The sequence below is a fragment of the Mustela erminea genome, chromosome 19 (assembly GCF_009829155.1).
Source record: "Mustela erminea isolate mMusErm1 chromosome 19, mMusErm1.Pri, whole genome shotgun sequence".
Lineage (NCBI taxonomy): Eukaryota > Metazoa > Chordata > Mammalia > Carnivora > Mustelidae > Mustela > Mustela erminea.
Genome location: NC_045632.1, coordinates 54,412,730 through 54,431,420, shown reverse-complemented (window position 1 = coordinate 54,431,420; position 18,691 = coordinate 54,412,730). Strand labels below are relative to the sequence as shown.

General features: G+C 54.7%; 1 protein-coding gene across 3 annotated transcripts in view; it reads right to left on the bottom strand.

The window, feature by feature from the left end:
- PLCG2 (phospholipase C gamma 2) overlaps nt 1–15,568 on the bottom strand; it is a 142,020-nt gene extending 126,452 nt beyond the window's left edge. For all 3 annotated transcript variants that reach the window (XM_032326245.1, XM_032326248.1, XM_032326249.1), the window contains exons 1-2: nt 15,471–15,568; nt 10,015–10,249 (exon numbers count right to left, since the gene is read on the bottom strand). In XM_032326245.1, coding sequence (XP_032182136.1) covers nt 10,015–10,207 — 193 coding nt within the window. In that variant the 5' untranslated portion in view covers nt 10,208–10,249; nt 15,471–15,568. The remainder of the gene's footprint in view (nt 1–10,014; nt 10,250–15,470) is intronic.
- Nucleotides 15,569–18,691: the final 3,123 nt, after the last annotated feature.

Genomic DNA, 18,691 nt, shown 5'->3' with positions numbered 1-18,691 from the left:
CTCCGAGAACAAAATCGGAGTTATTTTCGTCAGGCCGAGCACAAGGTGGTCAGAGGAGCTCAGCTCAGAATCGTCTCCAGCAGGAAACTGGTGCAAGGTTCCCACTCAGTACCCCAGCTTGGGCCCTTCTCAGCTCTCCAGGAACTCGGGTTCCTCCTCCAGCCAGGCCCAGGCCCACCGGCAGAGGCCGGCAGCAGGCCGGGAGCGGGCGGGCATGACGGGGAGGGGACCCCTGCCAATGACATCCCGCAGACCCCAGTCCGGAGAGGGGCATCGCACCCCCGCCCCCCGACCACGGGCCCCGCAGGGTCTCCTCGCTCTGTCTGGGTCATGCTGTGCGGACACTAACGGGGCCCGCCTCCACGTCCCCCTGCCTGTCCTCAGAACAGAATCCCCCACACACTAGACACGTCTCGCCCCGCAGCCCACGCCCACCCTCGGGCCACCAGCGCAGCTCGGGGCAGGTGAAAGCTTCCTCCAGCTGTGCTAGGAGAGCGACAGAGGCCCCCCTGCTCTAAACTGGCAACGTCTCCGATTCTATTTCCAAAACATCACCACTGGCCTGTTGACACTCCTGCTCCCCAAGGGCGGGCGGGCTCCCCAGCCTCCAAGGAGAAAGGCCAGGCGGGGAGCTGCTGGCCCACCCAAGGCTGGAATCCAGGGGTCCTGAACCCTAAAAGACCCCCTGTGCGCACAAGACAGAGGAGGTGGTGACGGCTGCATACGGGCCACACACGTGCACACACACGCACACACAGCCCTGCCAACGTTTCCAGAACACACCCACGCGGGCAATCACAAGCCATCAGGTTCCCAGCAGTCATGTTACGTGCATTCACAAATTTCATCTTCCCAAGGATCCCGCTGGGGAGCTCTGCCATCATGCCATCTCTCGCATGAGAAAACTGAGGCACAGAGAGGCATGGACCGCTGAGGGTCATGGGGCCAGTGAGCACAGGGCCGAGACCAGAACCCCTGTGTGTGTGGCTATAAAAGGGAAGTTGCCATAGGGATGCCCCAGCTTAACCCCAGATCCTCTTGTCTCTGGGGAGAAAAAGGTAGGCAGGGGCTGAGAGGGGCATCTAGCTCCTTTCCCGTCCACTGGACACACACCCGGGCGGCATCCGCTGTGGGCCACGCACGGGCGGGGCGCTGGGGACTACTCGCTGGTCAGCAGGACAGACAGGTGCCTGCCACCCAGAGCTCGCAGTCTGGGGAGAAGACAGACCACTGAGGGTCTGGCTCCAAGTCATGCCCTCCCAGAGGGCAGGAAACGCCGACACCAGGATTTCTGGCTCCCACTCCAAGCGGCACGGCACGTCTGTCTCTTCCAAGACAACACAAGCCAGGTCCCTTTGCTACCCTGACCTGCGAACATGCAAGCTCATCTCTAAGGTCCCCTGGGGAGGGGGGCAATCTTCTGAAAGCATTCGCGGAGGGGTCGCTTTTAACAGTTCCCTCCCTAGACATCCGGAAGACATGTGCGAGCACCGGAGCGGACGGACGACAACTCACTCACCGTGCACTGTGTAGCTTCAACAACAGAAGTTTATTGTCTCACAGCCCTCGAGGCTGGAAGCCCAAGGTCAGGTGGCTGGCAGGGGTGGATCCTGCTGAGGGCTGAGGGGGACCATCCGTCCCGTGCCTCTGCCCGACCTTCCGGCACTGCCAACAGCCAGTGGTATGCCTCAGCTTGTAGATGCCCCCTCCTACCCGTGTCCCTCGTCACGGGGCCTTCTGTCCCTGTGTGTCTCTCCCCCTTTTAAGGACACGGTCATACTGGACTAGGGGCCCAGCCAACGCCAGCATGACCTTAACGAACACATCAGCAAATATCTTATTTCTAAATGAGGTCATATGCTGAGGTACAAGGGGTCAGGGCTTCGATATATGAATCTGGGGGGAGGTCACAATTCAACCCATGGCAGGGACCCACCCTTGCCCATACACCCTGAAGCAGCCAGACCAAGCTCTCCAACAGGAAAGGTCACCTTCCCTGCCCACCCCCAAGAGAGGACACCGGTCTCAAACCAGCCAATCCCTGTGCCCTGGCTCAAAAAGGCCCAGCCAATCACAGGCCTCCCTCAGGAGCCCACCCCTGGGGAGCGGGGACACCTCAGGCTTCCTGGAGGGGGCCGAGTGCAGGAGAGTCAGGCTAGAGAAAGGCATTGCTGGGGAGGACCCAGCCAGGACCCAGGCTGCTAGGACAAGGAAGGGAGCCCAGTCCGTGGAGAGAAGCCACCGTTCTTGTCACAGACAGGAGGGTAAGTCTTCAGTTCTGCCACCTCCCCTTCCCGTTAGGGCCACTTACAGGGCAAGGCTGTTCATTTTCTTAGATTCTTACAAGAACTAACCCCTGCCAACCAAGCCCATTCTGTCTTCCAGCCATCCGTGAGGTTCCTACAGCCACCTCTGCTCCCTCCACAAGTAGGGGCCATGGAAGAGTCTGGAAGATGCCCACCAAACCCACTGCCATTCTTAATGGCACCGAGGTTGGCCACATTTCCCAGTATTCCTTGCAGCTGGTCACATGCCAAGTCCTTGTCAGTGGAAGTTGGGCACCGTCCAGTTTGCAGGCCTGGTCCATAAAACCCTTGAAGGCATCTTCCACTCTCCCTCCTCCCCTGCGTGTTGGCCGGACACTGAGGCTCCTGAGGTGGTCTCAGGGGTCTTAGGGGACAGTGATGGTACCAGGCAGCAAGCCCCACCCCTTATTCCCACCCACTGTTTCATGACTTGGGTGATTAACTCATACTGTACGAAGAAATCTTTGGTCACTGAACTTTGTCCCTGACTCACGTAGAAGCCTGGCTGCCGTGCCCTCTGCCTGGAATGCTGTCCCCACAGAGCTTCCCGTGGCTCTCTCCTTCTCACCCACTAAGTCTCAGCTCAAATGTCACCTCCACTGAGAGGTTTCTCGGAGACCAGCCCTACTAACACAGTGTTCTTCACTGGTCACTCCGTCACAGCGCCCGGTTTCTTTCTTCCTAGCAGCCATCACGATCCAAAATGATCAAATGACTAGTTTGGCTTTTTCTTCCCCATAAAACTACAGGCACTAGAGGCTGCTTTACAGATCTCCATGACCCTGTTCACCACTTCACCCCCAAAAGCAAGTGTGACTCCCAACACTCACTCAGTCCTCTCTGAGTATTTCCTAAATCAACAAAGGGACAAACTCTAAGAACATCAAGTGATCATTATCCGACCGAAAGCCCTTGGACAACCACAGAAACCAAGTCCTTACCTACCCAGCATACAAGCAGGTCTGAGTCAATACCAAAAATAAAAAATCTGGGGTTCCTGGGTGGTTCTGTCAACTCTTGGATCGATCGTGGTTAAGCGTCCAACTCTTGATTTCAGCTCAGATCATGATGTCAGTGTTGTGAGATCGAGCCCTATATCAGGCTCCGCACTCAACATGGAGTCTGTTTGTCCCTCTTCCTCTGCTCCTCCCCTCCCCACCCCGTGCATGCTTTAAGAAAGAAAGAAAGATAGGAAGGAAGGAAGGAAGGAAGGAAGGAAGAAAGAAAGAAAGAAAAAGAGAATAAAAAGGTCAATTCTATTTTTTACACCAGCAATCTCTATCATGGAGAATATAGACCCCAGAGAGGGTCAGGAAGGAAAATCACTATGTGGATGGGAGTTCTCATTTTCATCTCATCCTTTTTATAGTACCATTTGCCTTTACGTTTGGTTAGGACAGTGACAGTGACCATGACAAGGATGACAAGAGCAGCTAAGACGTGAGCATCTGTCTCCACTGTGTCAGCAATGGTGAAAGCATTTCCCATGTACTCATTTAATGCTCCCCAAGGTCTCGTGCAGTTGGCTCTCCCATTAGTCTTTTTAAAGGCATGGAAATGGGGACACAAAGCGATGACAAGTGGCCCCAGATCACACCCCAGCTAAGGGGCAGGGTTGGGATCAGACCCCAGGCACTGGGATCTAGAGCCTGTGCTATTGTGTACTGGTACTGCACATCTAAATCAACCAATAAATCAGTTTACAGACAGGGAAGACGTTGGCGGAGTCTTCTCTCTGATGGGATGTTTGTCTGAAAGAATGAGGGTTTCTTCTTCGATGGAGCACACCCGCGGAAAAACAGCCACTTCTCCAATGTTTTGAAAACATTTTGAAAAAATAACAACTTTCAAAAAAAATTTTTTTTTTTTTAATGACTATGAAGCCCAGGCAGGATTTCAGAACTAGCCGAAAATCAGCAACCTCCACCCTTTCACCGGCCCTGGCTGTCAGCACTCGTCCACGCCGTGCGGTTTCCTGGCGCGCCTGTCCCCCTGCTCCCCAGGGCGCGTGGAGAGCCCCCTTCCTCCCAACATGTCCAGCACCCGGCAGAGCGTGTCCTCTGCACACAGAAGGAAGGGATGCTCCCCACTGCCACCGTTGTCAACAATAAAGTCTGAGCAGAGCCGCTGTTCCTGGGCCCCCAGCAGAGCCCTTCTCTATCACGCACAGAACTGCACCAGCCGAGAGCCCCCAGGAGGACAAAGAAACACAGCAGGAAGAAGATTCGGGACTCTGAAGGCAGACAGGATGAGCACAAAGTGTAGTTCTGCCCTTTTGAGGCTGTGTGGCCTTGGGCACAGCTCCTAGATCCGCAGGACTCCGTGTCCTCGTAAATAGCTCGGGGAGGATGCCTGCGTCCTGGGGTCGCTGTGAGGAGCTGACGGGCCAGTGTACGTGACGCGCTTGCACACGGGACCGGTACACAGACAGCACTGGTCAGAGGCGGCTCCCGTCATCAGCCACGCCAGCATCATCCTCGGGAGGGCAAGCCAAGAACCCCACACCAGGGCACCGGGACAGCTCCTATTTCCGAGAACCTCTCAATTCACGGGCAGCCACAACTTGCCAAAAATAAGCAGATGGAGAAAACATGCACAAGCACAAGTGAAAGCCTCAGGAAACAAGCCCATTCAGTCGAGACGGCCGCGGTCCACTCCCTCAAAGGAGCTCATGGCCGCACCAGCCCTATACCGACTCCACAAACAGGGAGAGTCTCGTCAGTTCCCGAGACACATTCCAGGCCTCCCAAATGCAGAAGATGCAGGAGGACCCTGAAGTTTTAACCCAAGTGGGCTCTTTTCTATAGGAGACTCAGCAGGTGCCCCCGGAAGGAAAGAAAAACCACACACACAGCAGTTCCCAGCTGTCCCACGAGCTCCTCCCTATATTCAGGAGTGCTCTCTGATGGAGAGAGCCCAGGAGGCCAGGGCTGGAGGGAATCCCAGTCACCATCTTACCACTCCCTTTGGAAAGCAAGAGGAAGACAGACAGCCAAGGTCAGTGGTTCAAGATCCACAGTCTTCATTACAAGCCAGGCCTTGAAACGCCCTACCAATGTCTTTTTGTGTGTGTGTGTGTTACATTCCAATTACACAGCACCTCCCACATATTTAAAAAAAAAAAGTACATAAAATCCACTGAACTCTTGCCTATCCTAAAATTCATCTAATTCATACTCGGTAGGAGCTACCATCTCACTTTGGCAGAGAGGTAAACTGAGGCACAGGGCACCCCAGAGCACATACTCTTGAGCTACAAGTCTGGATCCAGAGTCCAGGTGCCCTCACGGTGGCCAGGAACTACCAGCTCCTTCCCACCCTGGACACGCAAGCCTCTCCTCCCTCCTCCAAGAGGAGATTCCCCATTTCTTAAACCCAACTTGGCCTTGATGACCTGAGCTGGTACAAAGGACGCTCTGGGACTTGCGGCTAAGCCCTAAGAAGCCCTGCAGCTTCCGCCTAGGACTCTCGGAACACACCCTCCGGGAGGATGCCAAGCACCATCTTAAGTCCAACTACTTTGGGACTAGCTAGAGGCAGGAGACAGTCAGCCATTGCCACCAGGGTGCCAGATGTGGGAGTGAAGATTCTGGAACCTTCCAGACCAAGGGACACACCAGTTGCATCCCACCAAATGACCTCAGTCTAGGCCACGAAGAGTAAACTCACCCAGGGGGGCCCTGCCCTAATCTCTGACCCACAAACCTCCTCAGCCATGGTCAGGGGCGCCCAGGACCCCATGTCAGGACAGCCAGCCTGCAGGCACCTGGCAGCCCCTCCCTGAACTCCCCCAACGAGAAGCTCCCCTGTGAGGAGGCCTCCCCCTATTGCCCACCATGTCCCTCACACCCAGGTGGGTTAAGAGCCGCCCTTGCTCACACGCTACAGGCCAGACCCTCACTGGTCCTCGCCACATGATCCCCCCCATGGCTGGCTGCGGTGTCCGTTCCCCACCGGGGCTGGGGCCCCACACTTCTTCCTCTCGCCCCACGGTCCAGCTCCGGACAGGACAGCCAATAGGGGCTGAACACATGTAAGTGCCTCTCCACGGCAGGGGCCGAGAGACCGTTATGCCCACTGACACTTCATGGTTCCAAGCAAAGCAACACGTCACCTGAAATCAGCGTTTCTCCACCTTGGCCCCACGGACAGTCGGTACTGGATTATGCACAGTACGGGCTGTCCTGTGCATTGTAGGAGGTTTGGAAACATCCGTGGCCTGGATCTATGTGATGCCAGAAACAGACGCCCCATCCCCAATGATGACAATTAAAATTATCTCCAGGCACTGCTACAGGCTCCCAGTTGTGGCGGGGCGTTGCGGGTCGGGGAGGGGAAGATCACCCTGGAGAGAGCCACTCCCTGCTTTAGATAGCAGGACCCATGTATGTCTACTAAGACCCTGGCCTGCATGGGCGGCAGGGCGGGGGGGAGTTTTGGGATACCTGTCCACAAGTCACACACCATCTGCCAAGGTCTCCAAAGCCACCTGCCCATGCTCCCTCATGCTAGCCAGCAGGCATCCCAGTAACCTGCATGGTCCTGCTAACTAGCAGCCCTGACGGGACACTGTGGCCTGGGTCCCCCTCGGGAGGTCACCCTTACAACAGCGGGCTAGAAACTGGGCCCTGAGAGGCCTCGGCCTCATCAAGGACCTAGAGGCTTGCTCTGAGTGGGCAGGGAGCACAGTTACTAAGCTCTTTCCCCCAGAACTGGCTTTCTCAGTTTCTTTACCAAGAACACAGCCATCTCACACAGGACTGCCGGAGCACGTTTCAAAATGCCAATAGGATCGTGTCATCTGCAAACCCTTCGGTGGACCCCCGCTGCCCTCCAGAAAAAGTCCAAACATGTGAGCAAGACTTTGCCACCCGCAGACAAGCTGGACTCCAGTCGTTAGCAACAAGAATGGCGAACATACCGCAGAGGTTCCCGCTGCATGAGTGCCGAGCCCGTGCCACGCACCATCCTGAAGCCATCTGACAGATCATTAACTCATCTATTCATTCCCAGCCGTAACCCTGCTGGGTGGACACCAGCAGCATTCCCTTTCTAGAGATGAGAGAATTAAATCTCAGAAAGCAGATGGAGATCGCCCACGGCCACACAGCCATGCTCCTCACACAGTGCTCCCCGTCAAACCCCGTGCTGCTTGCACATCGTGCAACAAAGCCGGCTCCGCGAGGATCGGAAGCTAATTGCGTCCACATCTTCAGTACCTAGGACAGTGCCCGGCAGAGCCCACGCTCAGCTGCGGAATGAAGGAGAGCAGGATGCGTGGAAGTCTCAGCAGCAGCATACCACCAAGCCCAGCTAATTACCAGGACCACCGGGGATTAAAACACTGAATCCCCAACCACCTGGTGAATGACAGCCATCCTCAAACTCTCCAGGGAGAAGACAGAACTGCATTTATTTAACTGAAAGTGGAGAGCTACAGGACATGGATTTCAGGAGCCAAAATCCCACGTCACGCCCCTTACAACGAGCTTCAGGAGAAGGTTCTGGTAGCTTGTGCTTTTAAAAGCCCCCCGGGGCATTTCTGATTGTCAGTCAAGCTTGGGACCCACTGCCCCCTCTCAGCATGGTACTCCTGCCTTTTCCCTGCAGGCCCCACCCCCACCCCAGCTCCCACAGGGTTCCGGGCCACTTGGGAGGTCAAGTGCAGTCAAATGCAAGCAAACTCGGGAGGAAAGTAGGATGCTCACTCACAAGGGCATTTTCAAAGCGGGGTTTTGGGCTCTGTGCCACTGAGACCTGCTTGGCTCCAAAGCCAGGAGAAGCCTTTGGGAAAGCTATTTCATCGGACTCATGACAAGAAGTCTAATGGAGAAAAATGCCAGGCTAGCAGAGTCCATCTCTGAATGACCAAGTTCAGAATCCACTGCAGCAGGGCTTCAAACTTGGGAACAGAGACCTCACGGGCGCTGGGGGCGGGGGGGGGGGGGGGGGGGGGGTGGGCGGTGCTGCCAAACTGCCCTTTGACTCAGAAATAACACTTCTAGGAAGCTGTCCTTCAGGGGCGCCCAGGTCAGAGGAAGAAAAGCATGCGAGAATTACCCCCACACATGGCTGGTGGGAATGCCAAATGCTGTAACCCCCTTGGAAACAGTCTGGCAGTTCCTAAAATAATTAAACATAGTTACCATATGACCCAGCAGTTACACTCCCAGGCATATGCCCAAGAGAAATGAAAACATACACCCACAGGAAGATTTACACACGAAGGCTCTCAGCCACAGGATTCACAGTTGCCACAAAGTAGCAGCAACCCAAAGTCCATCGGTGGGTGGGAAATCCACACAATGGGGTACGGCTCAACCGCACAGAGGAATGATGTCCCGACACACACCCCGGCGCGGATGGACCCTGGGAACGTCATGCCAAGGGAGTGATGCCAGACACTATAGGCCTCGTATTACAGAATTCCATTTGTAGGGAACGTCCAGAACAGGGCATTCTACGGAGACAGAATGTGGACTCGGGGTTGCTTAGGGCAGGGGAGGCGGATGAGAGCCGCCAGGGGCAGGGTTTCTTTCTGAGGTGATGAAAAGGTCCTAAAATTGATGGACTTGGTTGATTGCACAGACCTGTGAATATACTACAACCCACTGAATTGATCATTTTCAGTGGCTGAATTGTGTGGAATTCCATCTCAACAGCACTATTATCGAAAAAAGGGGGGGGGGGGAGAATGCAAGCATGGCGGCAGCAGCTAATAGCAAAAGACCAGAAATAAACCCCATGTCCATCTCCGGGGGCTCAGACCCTTCGGAGCAGTCAGACGCCATGTGGCCACAAAAGAATCAGATAGACTCATGTGTGGATCAGAACACCTCCAAATAATCATTAGAAAAAGAAACCAAGGCACAGAAGTTTAAGTAGTAGGGACCCATCCTGCAAAAAAAAAAAAAAAGGCAACCTGCACAGGACCCAAGCAAAGAATACTCTGGAAGACAGAAGAGCTTGGTAATGAGCTCGCCCTGGGGCACAGGGTGGGGCTGGGGAGGAGAGATCTGTATTAATGAATTGTTTGATTTCTTCTCCCCAGTGTGTATTTTAATTTTTCAATTGCACTGACGTTTTAAAGAAGGAGTCCATTTAAAAGAAAAGGCAAATTAAAGCAAGTCTGCAACTGAAAATTGCTTAAGCCTCCTTACTTCGTTTGTTTAAAAAAAAAGGCTTAGAAACTTTAGGAAATGAGCGAATTGCCCAATCTAAGGCCGGTGGGGACAGAAGACCCCGCCCCCAGGACCAGAACTTCATTTAAAAGCTACAGAACCCTCAGTGACACTCTCTGCCCACCCAGAGCGAAGGCCCCTGGTTCTGTGGTTCTTGGTAAAACCAAAGAGGCATGTGGCTCGCAAGGCTGCAGTCTCTGCAGCTCTGTCCCAGGGCCGGGAGGAGGGCAGAGCGCTTGACCAGCAGCAGAAACTAAAGGGTCCGCAGTGCCGTCTGGCAGGGCGCACATCCCTGCCAGCCCAGGTGAGCCACCGCAACGTCACTTCCAAGCTGGCCCACGCAAGCCTCTGTCGCTTCACCAGGGCGTTTCTGGCTGAACTTCCCCCACCTGCTCTAAACCCCAGCAGAGGAGACCCAGACAGAACGGCCACCCGTGCATTTCCAGAAGGAGGAGAGACGGTGTGGAGCCAGCACGCGCAGACGGGGAGGGGACAGGTGCGCGGGCCGGGGCTCCAGGGCGACTCACAGAAACCCTCGATCTTGTCGGCGGTCTTGCTCCAGGCCACCTGGCGGGTCTCCATGATGACTTGGACGGTCCTCCGCTCCGGGGTGGACTTGCGGAAGCTGAACACCGTCATCACCGTGCCCAGCTCCAGCGCCCTCTTGATCTGACTCTTCTCGTGCTCGGGGAGGGTGTCCACGTTGGCCGGGGCAGTCATGGTCGGCGGAGGAGGGGGTGGGAGGAGTGAGGCAAGAGCGTGCTGCAAGGGCAGAATGAAGGAGAAAGTTGGGTTTTGTTAACTGGGTCGGGAGGACAAGTTAACAGCCGAAACCCTGTCTCATGCCCATCAGCATGAGTTTTAGAAGGAGGTTCTGGCGGCGGGGAATCGTGGACCGTTCAGACTGCCCGTCTAGGACACGGAGGTTTAAATAGAAGTGGAGGTGGGGGAGGACCTCCCTGGCCTCAGAGACCGAACTGTTATCCTGACTTTGAATAACCAAATCACCCCAGCCTGGCAGTGACCCCTACCGTCCTACACGCTTCCGCACTGTCGAAGATTTGAATAGACAAAGCAGCCCAGTCGGGCCCCAGCGCCCCCCCCCACCGCCCCGCCCCAGCATCCTTTTCTGTTCTGTCTAGACTCTCTCCTCAGCATCCCCTTACTTCCTAAGTGAAGTTGGGAACAGAAAAAAAAATAATACTAAGCCACATCAGAATGTGTCTGTGAAGACCTCTGCATGGAAACAGAGCCAAAAGGAGAGAAAAAGTCAGGGCCTGGCAGCCCCAAGTTTGAGGCCTGGTGTGTGGCCCTGGGTCGGCTGCGTGACCTCCATAAGTCTCAGCTGCATCCCTTCTATAACGGGCTGTTGGGATGGCGAGGGGCACCCCGCATTCTGCTCAGCGTACAATAAACATTCTGGAGCAACACTCAGGCACACAGAGAGACGCCAGACCCCAAATCCTGCAGCCAACCCTGTCTGGCCATACTCACACCCACATCCAAACCATCAGCAAATGCAACCCATCTTCCCGGCTCCCGGGCTCCTCCCTGGATCTCACACCTGGATTGCTCTCATTGCCCAGCTGGTCTCCTGTTTCTGCCCCAGCCCCCACCGTCCAGTGCAGATCAGGAGCCAGGTGGAGGGCACGTTTTGAACAAGATGAAATCCCGTCAACCCCTCTGACCAGTGTGCTGCCATGGTGGCCTGAGCGCTGGCTCTGGAACCCCCCACTCTGCAGAGGGGAGTCCAAGGGAAGACGTTCTAGACCCTCCCCTGCCCCGGAACCTTATTTCCTTGGAAAGGGGGAAGACAGACCTCCAAGGTTCTTGGAAGGATTAAACTGGATAGTTAGTATATCTTGGGGCCCTTCAAACAGTGATGCAAAGTCAGGGATCCCCAGATTTAGCTATGGCTACTACTGTCATCAATTGTTCCCTGCATCTTATCTCCTCCCCACTCCCTCCCCCCAAATCCCACAGGATTAGGAGCCCACAGCGTTACTCTGTAGAGACGCAGGTGTTCAGCCAAGGTCATGCAAGCCTTCCCTCTGGATCTGCCTTTGGAAAGCCTCCTGCCAAGCTGCTCATAATGAGGGCCTCAGTTCCCTCATCTGTAAAATGGGGATAATACCAGTCTCAAGGGGGGCACTGAAAAGACTGAAAGCTACAACAGAAGTTCAGTCCCAGCCTCTGGCAGGACCTCAGGTAACAGTCATCCAGCCGTTGTTCAACAGGATGAGTGTCCCCCTGTGCCGGGAACGGAGCTGGGGACTGGCATTCAAATGAGAAAGAGTAGGGAGCGGCCCAGGCCCTGCCCTTTGTCCCCTCCTCGCTCCCGCTCAGGCCTGTCGCCAAAGGCACCTTCCGCAGGTGTCTGGCAGCTGGAGATAAAACCAGGATTTCCATGATTTCCACCTGCTCTGTCCCCACTTGGAATCACACCTGTCAGCTCAACCCCTACTTAGGTCAGAGGAAGCTTCTGGGAGGAGAGAATATCTGAATCCAATCCTTTTAAAAGGTGAAGCAGGAGGGAACAGTGTTCTCATCAGAGGAACAGGCTTAACCAAAGGCCCAGCACGCTGCAGGCCTCCTAGGCTGGGCCACAGACTCGGAGATGAGCCTCCTGCCTCATCGCCCCGTCGTCCAGTCAAGCCCGTGAACAAGGTACTAGGGACCAGTCTCCTCCTGGTGAACCAGCTGTTTACCGGCTTTCCCCAGGGGGCCAGCACCTGCTATACCTGGTTTATCTCATTAAACTCAACGAGAATGAGCAGAGGTGAAAACCCAAACCCTGAGAGGGGAAATTACGTATCAAGGTCACACAGGAACCTGGCAGCACCGGGATGAGAACCTGCTCTGAATCCCACGTCCCCGCTCATTCAGCATCTGCCTTCTGGAACTCAGAATTCTGCAGCAGAATCTGGCCCGAAAGGAACTAGTTTGGCCCTCCCACCACTCTCAAGAGAGTAGGAAGGCCTTGTCCAAGGTCACGCAGCTGGAAAGCGGCAGGAGGAGGATCTGCACCTGTTCCCAGCTCTGCAGCTCCCCACTGGGCTGACCACTCCCCAGCCATGTGCCCCTGGAGTTCCCTCCTCGGTCTCCAGGCCAACGTACAGCAGGGCATAAACAGGGGACACGTACCCTCTCACGACACCTCCACCCAGGTTAAACTTGCCTGCCCGGAGGCACAGGGACCCTCAGTTCTTTCTGACTCTGGCTCTGGGAAGGCCTTGGACATAACCTTCCCCAAGATTCTGGTTACTTCCACTCAGAAGCCCAGTGGATTGGCCCAACTATCAACATCAAGTCTCTCCTGTTGCCTCTCGCCAAGAACCTGTTGCCTCTCGCCAAGAAAGAGGTCCTCATGGCCACAAGATCCTCGCAGTCGACCAAAAAATCCAGCCAGCTCCTGAATCAGGCTTCCAGAGTCTGATGCTTCAGCAACGAAGGCAAGGAAGTGTCCAAGGCCTTCTCCCCAAGGGAGGGCACTAGCCATCATAGGCAATTTCCATTTTGCTTTTACTGAAAGAAAGAGGAAGGAAGGAAGAAATGAAAGAAAGAAAGAAAGAAAGAACGAACGAACGAGAAAGACAGGGAGGGAGGAAGGGAGGAAAGAAAGGGCTTTGAAATCCCTTTTTGGGTCCTGTTTCTCATCCTCCTTGGCTAACTTTGCAAAATGACTTATGGTGTCTGAAATTTTTTTTTTTAAAGATTTTATTTATTTATTTGATAGAGAGAGATCACAAGTAGGCAGAGAGAGAGGAGGAAGCAGGCTCCCCGCTGAGCAGAGAGCCCAATGCGGGACTCGATCCCAGGACCCTGAGATCATGACCTGAGCCGAAGGCAGCGGCTTAACCCACTGAGCCACCCAGGCACCCTGGTGTCCGAGATTTAATAAGAGGTTTTGCCATTTCTACTTGTCATGTTCTTCTTGAAATACTTTTGGGCTACCAGGACCCAGAACCAGGAAGCAGGGACATTTTCTCCTCCTGGGTGTACGTTAGCCCCATACAGGGGTGCATAAGAAATCCCACAGAACAATCCTCTGTTAAACTCTGCACAGTCACATTGCGGGGAGGTAGCTGACCCCCCAGCAGCTCAAAGGAAGGTGGGGACGGCTGCGTCTCCCCCGACCCTGCAGCAGGAGGTTTTTGCTACAGGAACAGCCTGTGTCAACCATTGTAGGGAGGAAGGAGAATGAGTGTTGTTTGCTGTTGTTGTTGTTGTTGTTGTTGTTGTTGTTGTTTTTTAAGGGGGCAACCTGTGATCATCTGTTAAAACCGTGAAACATGCGAATGCTTTGATCAGCAGTCACCTAGGTGCAGAAACACAAAAATGTTCGCAGAAGCATTATTTGTAACAGAAAAGACCACCACGGGCAGGGAGGTCCCTTACAGAACTCATGGGACATGCACACTAAAGAGGGCTCAGCAGCTATCAGATAGCAGGAAAATTTCCAAGCAATGGAATCCAGAAAGATTCACAAAAGAGATGAAAGAAGAGTGGCAAACCTGGATGCATCCCAGAATTAGGTTTTTTCAAAGGCTGCGCGGGTATAAATCTCGCGAAAGTGGTTACTTTCAGAGGAGGGGAGGGGAGAGACGAGGTCTTGACTTTTTATTAATTTAAGTGGTAACATACAGATGAGCTTTTCCTTCTTGGGTTTTTACTGTTTTCTAAATTAAGAAAGGTTCTAAAGTTTTCTTGCTTGCAATTTCTCACCAACTCCACCCAGCAAAAGGGCTATTCATGGGGTCCCCACGTTGCCTCTTCTAAACCAGAGTGACACGCTCAAGGTGCAGGGGAAGCATGTTGGAGAGGAGAAGAGAGGCAGGGAATGGCCGGACTGGCCTGGGAGGCGGCAGCAGCATTAGGCAGTTTCTGTATCCATGAAGCCTGAACCGGTATACACAAGGCACACACACCTTTGCAGCAGGCGAAGTGCCTGGGCCCGGCATGGGCCCCCCAATCCGGCTCTCTCTGAAGACTGTAGCTAAGGATGATGGCCAAGGCCAAGCAAGGCCCTTAGCCAGGGAGGGTCAAGAACTGGTCAGGGCACCCTTTTCATAGATGAGCCCCAATTCTCAAAAGCCGTGGAATGCAGCTTTGAGTAGCCCCAGTATCCTGGGTAAGGAACTGAGGCACCGAGAGGTTTCTTCAACGTGCCCAGGGTCACACAGCTGGAACTGACATTCAAATTAAGTTGATTAACAAGGCCACCTGTGTCCTTGTGCCACGTCACCCCCCTCAACCCAGCAGACTTTTTCAGTCCGTTTTAAGACCAGCGCGCTCGAAGAGCCCCTCCCCATTCTCCACCAGACTCCAGGCGCCAACCCTTGTTAAAAAGAGCCGTTTTCCCTCAAATGCTTCCGCGATGGGGAGGGATGACCTCGTTGGGATTCCAAACCATAACCAGGAAAACGCACAAACACATATAATTATGCATACAACTGTGGGGTGGGAGCGGGAATCGCGAATCCCCTACACTCTGCCAGTCTCTTCTGGGCGAGGGCTGCGCCGGCCGGGGTATCGCCCCGCCACCCACCCGCCCGCACCCACCCACCTGCGTGGTCCCCGGCAGTGCCGGGGGCGCGCCGGGCTGCCCGCAGTCAGCAAGCCCCGGGCACCGACGTGGCCGGGAAACACAGCCAGACCCCACGCGGGGCCCCGCGGCCACCGGAGCCTTGAACGCCGACGCCAGCGCGACCCACCCGACCGCGAGCGGCGCCGCCTCCTCCGGGTTCCCATTCAAAGCCGGGGCGTCCGCCCGCACGGAGCGCCGAGATGGCGCCGCTCCCGGTGAGGAAGTGGCCAGGCCCCGACCCCCGCCTGCGCCGCCCGGCCCCGGGCACAGCAGGCAGGGGGCCCCCGACGGCGCCCCCGCTCCTGCCCGCGCCCCGCGGCGCTCCTCCACTCGGAGCGCGGGTCCCCCCCGCACCCCGGGCGCCCGCGCGCGCTCCCGCCCAGCCGGGCCGCTCACCTGGCCGTGCCCCCGCCGCGGGTCCCGACTCCGGGCACTCCCTGCGGCGCGCGCCCTCCAACGCGGCCGCCGCGACTTCTGCTTCGGCCGCGGCCGCGCGCCACGTGACTCCTGGGGGCCGCCCCGCGCGCCCCGGCCCGCCCCCGGCGCCCCGAGGCCGCCCTGCCCCGCCCGCCGCGCCGCGCACCCCGGGCCCCTCGTACGCTGCCAGGGGAGGAAACTGAGGCCGCGGGCGTGGGCCGGACGGGGGGGACGAGCTGCCCCAGGCCGCTGGCGAGGGAGGGCGAGGACCCGCAGGCGCCGGCGTAGCATTTATGCGGCGCCTCCCGCGTCCAGGTGCTGCGCGTGCAATAAACTGATGGTCTCCTGGACACCGCCGTTCGCGGGCCGGAGTTTGAAGTCGTCACCGAGGCTGCGCTGGTGTCCGACCACCTCCTGCTACCGGGGCCAAACCACTTCAGTAAGCCCAGCCTCAGTTTCCCTATCTGTCAGGGGGATCGGAGCAGCGCTGCCCCCCAAAGTTTGTTGTGAGGAAGGGGAACTGGGAACCCATCTCCCCGTTCCCAGTAAGATTTGTTTTTTAATAGCTCCCCTGTGAGCTAAGCACACGAAGGAGATCGCTAGACGCCTACTTGGGCTGCTTAGTTGGCGGCTCTTTTCCATTCTTGCGTTTCCGAAATCATGTGATTCCAACTTTTCGCGTGCACCTTTGACGCGGGTGTCTCCGTGGTGATTCAAGCCAGCCTGTGGGTCGCCTACAGAGCCCTCGGAGCGTTTTTTGAAGCTCTGAATGTTGCCTCGACTGCAAATGTTCTAAGAGAAGCCACAGGACACATTCACCAACCTCAAAAATCCATAGAATTCTTTCTTTCCCTGCCCCATCTCGGGAGTGTACCGGTGACTAGGCACCAAGGACCCCTTACTGCCCTGTTTTCTAAAGAGATCTTTGAAAGGCTTCTTAAAACGTTAGCCACTTGGAATGATGGGGTCAATTTCCAAGAAATAATACCTAACTGTAGGTTAAATTTCTTTGCCTTTTTTTTTTTTTTTTTTTGTAAATACTCCCAACTTAATATATTACTTCCATCAACCTTTTTAACACTTTTATTTTGGTACCTTTTACTTAGACCATGTGCAGGATACCTTTGTGCAACCATATATGTATACATTTTACTATTCCAAAATCTGCTTGTATAGGGAAGCGTCTTGAATCTCTTGCTGACGAGAGGACACTGTGTGCAATCAGAAGTTTTAGAGATCACTCCTGGCAGCCTTGGCTCCTAACCTCTGTCCAAACAGATGCTAATTCTGGCTGGAGCTTTCCCTGGTCCCTGGGGTCAAGCAAGGAAAGAAGAACATGTAGTCCACGCTTCTAACCTGCAGGCGTAAGCCTACAGCGTCTTGGCAGCTCAAATATCTGAGTGAGATGATGGGCCCAGTAGAGGGCGGTTTGCTTCTTCATATTTTTTTCTTTGCTTTTCTTCTTTGCCTCGTTGTTGATCTTCACGTGCACAGCTAAAGGCGTCTGCGGCAGTGAACAGGAGTCGCTGGGGTTCCTCATCTCCCTTTCCTAAACTTCAGCTCGTTTGTTCAAAATAATTGGGACATTAGCCCCTCCCCACCCCACTGCCTTCTGGGAGGACTCCAATACAAAGCGACATTTTTCTTCCAAAGCACAGTAGGTACCGGGAGAAGCCACCCTCTCAAAGAAAAAAAAAAAAGAGGACCCTTCACAGGGAGGACCCGAGGGTATTAAGTCAGTGGGGTCTGGAGGCAGGATTTGAACACTGGTCTGTCTGGTGCCGGCACCCACGGGCTCATAGCCCCACTGCCCATCAAACATTACCAGGCCCTCAGGCAGGGAGAAGTAAAGCTGTAACCACACCACACAGATTCACAAATGGGTCAGGAAGTGACCTCAAAGGGTGGAGGGAACTTTCTTTTCCTTTTCATATAAAAAGAAAGAAGGGGGAAGGAGGAATAACCTGAAAAAAATTGTCTTTTCATCAAAATTGCCTTAATTTTTATCCTGTGCTCCCCGCCAGTGCTCGGAATGTACTTGTTTTTTTACCCCCATAACCCTCTTCCATTGGCTAACCGCCATGGTGCCCTGGACCATTAGGCCCTTGGTGTTTCTGTTTCCCCCTCTGCAAAATGGGCATAATAACCCAACCTGCCTCCCCAGGGGGTGGTGAGGATTAAATGTGACAAGCTAAATCAGGCATCCTGCTTCAACTGTCAGAGCTGTTTTTAATGTTGTCATTGGAAAGAAGAAGAGCCCTGTGGTGTAGCAGGAAAGTGTGGACTTGAAGAACAGGGAGACCTAGATTCAGGCCATTTTCTTAGCTGTGTGACCTTACGCTGGACACTCACCCTCTCTGAGCCTCCAGTTTCCCCAACATTCCGTCCTTTGGGATGTCCAAAATAGGCAAATCTATAGGGACAGAAAGTAGACTAGTGGTTGCCTGGGACTGAGGGCATGTAAGTACTGGAAGGTGATGACTGAGGGGTACAGGGTTCCCCTTTGATGAGAAAGTTCAAAAATTGTAAAGGTGTTGGAACAGAACTGTGAATATACCCAAAGCCATTGCACTGTACGTTTTAGGAGGCCGGATTGTGATGTAAGACATATCTCAATAAAGTTGTTAAAAAAAAAATCTACCTTAGAAAGTTGTTTAAAGAATTCAAGGTAGTGGGTAACGCAGAGCCCAGCAAAGCACAGCTTTCGATAAGTAACAGCCTCTCACTGTTACCTGTTACGTGGTGGGCCTTCCGAACCTGGCCCTTCTCCCCAGGCCCCAGTAAAGCCCCTTGCCCTTCTGGCCTCCCCCTCCTCCCCCAGAGCCAAAAATGAGCAGAAAACCCAAGAGCCTTTGCGTTTGGTTTCCTTTCCCGACATTGTTCAGAGACGGGCATGTCCCCTGGGGACATGCCCAGTCCCAGCTGCTGGCGGGCAGGCCTCTGTGAGAGGAAGTACCACCCAGAGCCACCTTCAGACCTCGTCAGGGTTAGGCCAGGCCTGGCAGCCGGGGGAGGCGGGGGGTGGGGGTGGGGAGAGCCTCTGCTATTTTCTTTCTCCGTTTCATTGAGGTACGACTGTTCTACAAGAAGCTGCCCACAATTAACGTGTACAAGCTGGTAAGTTTGGCTACGTGTATACGTGTGTAACCATCACCACAACCAAGCTAACAAACCTATCCAAGTCCTCCACATGCTTCCCT